Raw genomic sequence first — 7,500 nt, 5'->3', positions numbered from 1 at the left:
CACAGCACACACACACATGTGCATACGCACACGCACACACACACACACACAGCCACAAACATACACACAGGTATACACACACACATGCACACACATACACAGGCACGCACTCATGCACACACACACGCATACACACTTACACACTTACACAGGCACACACACACGCACGCGCGCGCGCACACTGGAGACGGCGCAGGGGGAGCTAGCTCAGCTTCTACAGTGGCTGTTAAGAAGCAGCAGAACAGAATATGAAGAAGCACTCGGAAGGAACCAATCGATGTCTCAGGGTTGGTGTCAACAGACCATAATTAATGATGTGTCTCCGCAGAGCAGTCTGGCTGTTCCTCCTCCTCCTCCTCCTCCCCCTTCGCTCTCTGTCAGCTCTCTGTGGAAGCCGGGCCCCGGGCGGGGCGGTGTTACCCAACGCGACGCAGGGCCACCTCAGCACTTCAGAGACTCAGCGCCCCGCCACAGAGTATTAACTCCGTATTAACCCAGTATGGGGCCAGTGGCAGCCGTCCAATCAGAGTGGCGCAAGAGTGAACGCAGATCACGGCTGTAGTACAATTCAATTCAAAATTGATCCTTACCCTGTCTTGAAAGACAGCTTTCAAGACAGGTTATCAAAAAAGTATTATATTAACTTCTTTTTTTTAATATCTCTCAGTTCAACCAGCAATCTTTTTTCATGAGTCTGAGCAAATTACTTCTTAAATCCACAGCACAATTATTCTAATTTGTTTGACCTTACCATCCCTTCGCGCTTTAGGTGCAATTTGTGCAATTTGGCTGAATCACTCCTCCACACTTCAGTAGGGGGCAGCATATTACCAGAGGGTGGGGGTGTCCACCCCTACTGTGTAAATTAGCTCACTTAGCAAGCATTCGAAGACTATTAGAAACCTGGGACAATTAGCTACCTTCATAAGCTATAGCCAAATAGCTACTGTTAGCATAAGCAGCTGTTGATTTACTAGAAGAAAAGTACAAACTTCATTCCTTTACTCGCTTACAGTCTGTCTTCTCACATTTGCTCAAAGGCCATGCGACATGGGCACAGTGATGGTGTGAAGCCATAGCAGTAGCTCCAACAGCAGAAGTAGCATTAGTAGCAGCAGCAGTAGCAGTACAGCAGTAGCAGCAGTAAGAGTACCAGTAGCGGTAGCATTAGCATTAACCATAGCAATAGTAGCAGTAGGCTACCAGTAGTGGTAGCATTAACAGTAGAAATGGTAGCAGTAGTAGATCCAGCGGTGGAAGCATTGGCATTAGCAGCAGCAATAGTAGCAGTACCACTAGCAGTAGCATTAGCAGTAGTAGCAATAGTAGCAGTACCAGTATCGGTATTATTAGCATTAGCAGTACCAATAGTCACAGTACCATCGGTATCAGTGGTCGGCAGGAAGACCTAGTAACAAAGGGAAACAACATAGGAATAAACAGTACTGCTCATTAGTGGTTATCTGGGGAGGGAGATGGGGAGATTGGGTGTGGGCCCTCTACGCTGGAGGTCAGGGCCCCGGGCTCCTGATGGAGGGCTATTGATTGGAGGGGGGAGCAGGCGATACAGTTGCAGGCGAGCGCCATTGATTTTCCGCAACTGCAAAGAGGGGAGAGAACAGCCGAGAGGAGGCCAGGGAGCTGTCAGGTTATCGTCTCAAATATCCGGAAGAAGTTTCCTATTTTTCCTTCTGTGGCAGTACTGACCTTCCATGAGTCAAATAGAGACATCTATTTATTAATAATATTATTAATTATGAATTATGTACGTAAGCTGCTGGCTCAGCAGCGACCGGACGCTGGGGGTCGTCTGGAGCCCTTCCATCCCGGGCTGAGCGCACGTTCCACAGGAGACCGGACTAATCTGATCAGGAGGAGGTCTGGCCTTATCTGGCCCGGCCGTGACGTCCCTCGGTGTAATCTGTTGTATGGGAGCCACTCAAACTGCAGCCCTTCGGTTTCAGTGCCGCGCAAAACGCTCCTGTGTTTGATGAGCACGCACCCAGTATATATTTAGACACCGCTGCACTTATTATTGTTATTTTAGATTCCCCCGTCGGGTTCAATGGACTTTGTGAAACGCGTGATCTTCAGGGCTAATTATTTATTGTATATATTTGTTGTATTTTCTGAATGAATTTTAAGTAGAACTTCAAACGCAGTAGCAAGCAGAGGCGCGGCTTTGATCCCGGCATCGCGCTCCCTCGCGCTCCCCCTTCCCGCCCTGTGGGCATCTTCCTTCTAATTGGCTCAGCGTTGCTCATCTCAGCTGTCAGTCTGTCTGTCTGCCCGTCTGTCAACAGGAGAATATTAAAACCCGATGACAGCGTACGTTGCCAGATTGGGCCATATTACCCGCTCAATCTGGCGACACCCTGTCATCTCTCACATCCACGAAGGGCTCATCGGCCAGTGTTGCCAGATCGGGTGGGAAATCGGGCCCAATCTGGCAACACCGCCAGATGAGCCCAAGGTGGATGTGAGAGATGAAGGGGGTGTCATTTCGCAGCCTTCCATGGCTTGGGCAGCTGATAGGATTATTTATTATTATCTGGGATAATTCTGTCCAAACATGCCCTCGCTTTCCATTTTTGTTTTAGCCTCGCAGTGACTGTGGTTCACCGTTTCACGATCATGTTGTAGGCCTACACGCACTCGGGCTTAACCGTGCTTAACTCTACTACATATCGATGGTTAACGTTCTTCAGCTAAATCATTTGGGGTGCGCTCATCTATAAAGAGATGTTCCGTCCGTGTTGGTGCTATGTGTAGAGCATTGTCCTCTCTTTCTCTCTCTCTGTCTCGCTCTCTCTACCCCTCTCTACCGCTCTGTGTTAATGTAGTGAAGTGGCCGGGCGGTCAATGAGCTAGTATTAACACCTGACTCCAGCTGCTGTTTGTTCCTATGTGTGCATGTGCGTGTGCGTGTGCGTGTGTGTGTGTGTGTGTGTGTGTGTGTGTGTGTGTGTGTGTGTGTGTGTGTGTGTGTGTGTGTGTGTGTGTGTGTGCGCGCGCGCCTGTGTGTTAGGTGCGTGTGTGCATCGGCGTGTGTGTGCGTCTGCGTTTAAGGAGCGTGTGTGTGTGCTTTTGCGTTCATGAGTGTGTGTGTGTGTGTGTGTGTGTGTGTGTGTGTGTGTGTGTGTGTGTGTGTGTGTGTGTGTGTGTGTGTGTGTGTGTGTGTGTGTGCGTCTGCGTCCGCGCGTGCGTGTGTGTCCCTTGAGTCCACCTCCAGGCAGGGGGAAAGTATCTCTCCCCGATCGATCCAATCCTCATCGCAGCCTCGGCTGCAGGGCTGTCCTGCTGCTCGGTGTTTACCGCCCTTTAATTTTCACTTCCTCTTAGAATTCACCCGTTGAAACATTCATCAGATCTAAAGGCCCCTCACTTCAAATGCTCCGGCAGTCTGCTTATTATTGAGCTCGCCGTGTGCCTCCGGTAGACCATGCCAAAGTGTTTCACAACTCTTTTACAACGCTTCCCCGCCGCTGTTGTTTTCCGCGGTGTAGATTTCAATTGTTTTTTCCCACAGTTTGTGTTTTGAGAAAGGAGACGACGTCTGACTCAGAGGCCCTCTCTCCCCTCCCCTGTGTTCCCCTTCCCAGGCGCTGGCCGCCGCTGAGCTGAGCGGCCCAGGAGCCCCGGCCATGGCCGAGGTGAACGGGCCGGGGCGCCCCCTCGTGGCCGAGCCGCAGATCGCCATGTTCTGCGGGCACCAGCTCCTCCACATGAACACGGAGACGGCCCAGTGGGAGCCCGACCCCCAGGGCCGGCAGGGCTGCTTCACGCTGCCCAGCCAGATCCTGTCTTACTGCCAGGAGGTAAGGCTCCCAGCAGCGAACGCCTCAGAAACTCAACCCCAGAGGACGGTCATGAACACCGGTGCTTGATCGATACCACTAACGTCAGCGTTATCACAATTAGAATCTCTAATGGCGGAGTACTTAGTGGTATCCCTGGGCTGGCTCCGGACGGGTGCAGCACCTCTCAGCGGGCGGTGTAACCGTAGACGTAGCGGCCAGGATGATGGAGCACGGCAGCGACGAATTAAATCATTTAAAAGTTTTCTTCGTTTCTAACCCTGGGTTCGTTTTGTGCTCCACCTGTCCTGTCTTATATATGGATGTTGCTATATATAATGAAGGGGTTCTGGTATTCTGGAAATATTTTTTAAATGTTTCCTTAATATTTGTTTGCCGCTATCCCTCTCTCTCTTCCCCCTGTTACCTGATGTGTGCTCGTCGTGGTATGTAAATGGTTAGTTTGTTTGCGAAGGCTTTCAGATAGGAATAGACATATTGGAAAGTGTGTCCGGGCGCCACCTGGTGGCTCATTCAGACACTGCACTTCCACTAAAATAGAGATCATGGGCTTCAATTGACGGTAATGCGATTAGCCATACATTATAATTCCTGATTGCTTTTTCCACAAAAGCCTTAATTTTCCCTGACATTTGTGAAGAAAGCATCAGAGCATTCAGACCCTCTGCCAAATCCATTACAATATTAAGCCCTGCTGTGGTTTTGTGCGACAAATATTGGACTTGATTTTAATTTAAATTAGTCAAATGTAAAATGAGGTATATTGAAAAATGAGGATATTCAATACAGTTATTATGAATTACAATTAGTTTAGTGAGTTGAGCCATGTTCTGCCATGTTATAGCATGTTGTACCATACTTTACCATGTTATACCATGTTATACTGTCTGCACCATGTTATAGCATACTGGACATTGTTATAGCATACTGTACCATGTTATAGCATAATGTACCATGTTATGCCTTGTTAAACCAGACTGTACCATGTTATAGCATGGCTTGTTTACAGACCTTGTCCCCTCAGAGGGTGAGAATGCGTTGCATGACTCTCTCCTTTGTCCCCCCCCACACCCATCCATAATCTCTCCTTATTCCTCTCCTAATACCTTTACAAATCCCCCCCCCTCCCTCCCTCCTGTCCTCATTCCCTTCCGCTCTGTTTGTCCTTCTGTTTCTGTTTTTCTGTCTGTCCGTCCGTCTGTGCGTGTGTGTGTGCATTTGTGCGTCTGTGTGCGTGTGTGCGTGTGTGTGTGTGTGTGTGTGTGTGTGTGTGTGTGTGTGTGTGTGTGTGTGTGTGTGTCCAGATGTACCCCACACTCCAGATCTCCCACGTGGAGGAGTCCTCCAGCCCGGCCACCATACCGGCCTGGTGCAAGAAGGGGTGGGGCCACTGCCAGACACGCCCCTTCATCGTGATGCCCTTCCGTTGCCTAGGTAACGACCCTGTGCTGTAACAGATTCAATCATGAAAAAACTGGACATCTGAAAATATTGTTTAGCACTACAATGTGAACCGTAACTAACATAACATTGCAAAACATTTTTTTTTTTTATCAATTCATAATACTGCATCAATTATTATGCTTATATGATCAAATATGTGCTTTATTTGTACCCTCACACTATACACAGCACAAGCTCAGACGTCTTTACACAACTCTCTCTTCTTATTTTTCTCTCTGACGTAAATTAGCATGTCGTGACCTCGTGACCCCGTGACCTCTACACACGTACCGTACTCTCGGCTGGGAACACTCTGCACCCCTGCTGCTGTGTTTGGGGGTCTTCAGTCAAGCTTATCTCTGTTACTCTCAGCTGTTTTCCTGTAACGCCCTGGCATGCTGCGCTGTCCCGCGGCTGTGCTATTCTCCCAGGATCGAGGAAAACCACGAGGGACAGACAACAGCAGGGTTCATTCTGAGAAACGCTGCGTCTTTGCAGAACAGACTGTTCTCCGCTTATCAACCTTGGGTTTTGGTATCGGTTTCGTTCTAATTGGTGCTAAATCTACTGATGGGACTCCTCTGGGGTTCGTCAGTCGTGATCCTCCCTGCATTCCGATTCCGGAGGCAGTGAAGCAGAGAGACAAACACTGAGGGTCGGCTGAGGTTCTGCTCTGTTGACCAGAGTGGACCACAGCAGCACACAGCGTGCGTCTTTAGATACTGGACTTGATTCCGACTGATATTCTGACCCTCTCTCTTCAACCTCCGACTGCGTCATGTCAGTTGAAATGTTCTCATTCATAATTGGTATGAGCCTCGGTTGTCCTCATCGAGCTGAAGAGTCCATCTGTGAATGGTCAGTTCACCACGATCGTCCGGTTCCCTTGCTTTATTTCTCTTCTGTTTTACTCTCATTCTACCAACTAAGCCTCCTATCCCTCCATCTTGCATCATTATAACGATCCACACTTCCTGTTGATGAACATGAATGATAACATGAATAATAATAATGATAATAATAATAATAATAATTATTATTATTATTATTGTTATGCATGTTTAAGTGCACTTAACGCATCCATTTATCTCAATCTCTCTCTCCCTCTCATTCTCTCTCACCCTCTCTCTCTCCCTCTCCTTCTCTCTCTCCCTCTCCTTCTCTCGCCTCCCCCCTCTCTCCCTCTCCTTATCTCTCTCTCTCTCCCTCTCTCTCCCTCTCCTTCCTCTCTCCCCCCCCCTCTCTCTCTCTCTCTCTCTCTCTCTCCCTCTCTCTCTCTCACTCTCTCCCCCCCCACTCTCTCTCCCCTCTCTCTCTCGCTCCTCTCCCCCCCTCTCTCCCTCCTCCCTCCCTCTCTCGTCCCCAGTGGGCGAGTATGTTAGCGAGGCCCTGCTGGTTCCTGACCGCTGTCGCTTCCTGCACCAGGAGCAGATGGACACGTGTGAGACCTACGTGTTCTGGCACAACATCGCCAGGAGGGTCTGCGTCCATGGCTTATACATTATATCGATTATATTGTACCTCCTGTAGAAAGATAAGTCCCCAGGGAGGTATACACGTCTTTAAGCGTCTTAGAGTACCATATTAAGCGCTATATAAATTGTATTTTTTATTATTATTATTATTACACAGTGACACCTATAATCGTTAGCCTCATCGCATAATTACCTTAAAAATCCCATTGAGAAAACCTCAGTCATATTTTAAGGGTTCATCATCTCGTATTTAGCGTCAAAGTCAGATAGATGACTTAGGCAGACAATGGTTATGCAAAAAGCATTCTGATTGGCTTAGGATACAGTTAATGAGGCCCAGTGAATCAGCAGCATTAGGAGAGTTGAGTTAGGTTCGATTTCACTATTTGGCCAAAATACGACTTAGGTTAACCTAGCGGTGCTTGCTTCTATGAACATCCTTACTGTACCGACAGCGATACATTGTTGTTTCTCTTATTCTGACCAACGTACTTATTGTAAGTCGCTCTGGATAATAGTGTCTGCTGAACGCCCTAAAGGTAAATGTACATGATGATAGTGATGTTGGTCCCATGGATGAGACATGAAGGGTGTACGTGCTCTGCTCCGCCCCATCAGGCCTGCACCGCCGACCCCCGCCCTGGAGCTCCATAGTTACGGGATGCTGTTGCCCGTGCGGGGAGCGGTACCGGGGGGTGGAGTACGTGTGCTGCCCGGGCCGCGGCGCCACCCGCCGCCGCCGCCAGCAGCAAGGGGGACGCTGA

At 49.0% G+C, this 7,500-nt stretch overlaps 1 protein-coding gene across 1 annotated transcript in view; it reads left to right on the top strand.

Annotated features, from left to right (window-relative positions):
• The window catches only part of aplp1 (amyloid beta (A4) precursor-like protein 1), a 38,274-nt gene that overhangs the window by 18,859 nt on the left and 11,915 nt on the right, over positions 1-7,500 (top strand). Inside the window, 7 exon segments of the mRNA XM_060064324.1 lie at positions 3,603-3,818; positions 5,123-5,252; positions 6,628-6,740; positions 7,355-7,372; positions 7,374-7,406; positions 7,408-7,473; positions 7,475-7,500. The exon segment at positions 7,475-7,500 is cut by the window's right edge and continues 69 nt beyond it. Of these exon segments, the coding sequence (XP_059920307.1) occupies positions 3,603-3,818; positions 5,123-5,252; positions 6,628-6,740; positions 7,355-7,372; positions 7,374-7,406; positions 7,408-7,473; positions 7,475-7,500 (602 nt within the window).

The sequence above is a fragment of the Gadus macrocephalus genome, chromosome 11 (genome assembly GCF_031168955.1).
Source record: "Gadus macrocephalus chromosome 11, ASM3116895v1".
NCBI classification, from domain to species: Eukaryota; Metazoa; Chordata; class Actinopteri; order Gadiformes; family Gadidae; genus Gadus; species Gadus macrocephalus.
Note: the sequence above shows the minus strand (reverse complement) of the source record. Positions and strands in the feature narration are given on the sequence as shown.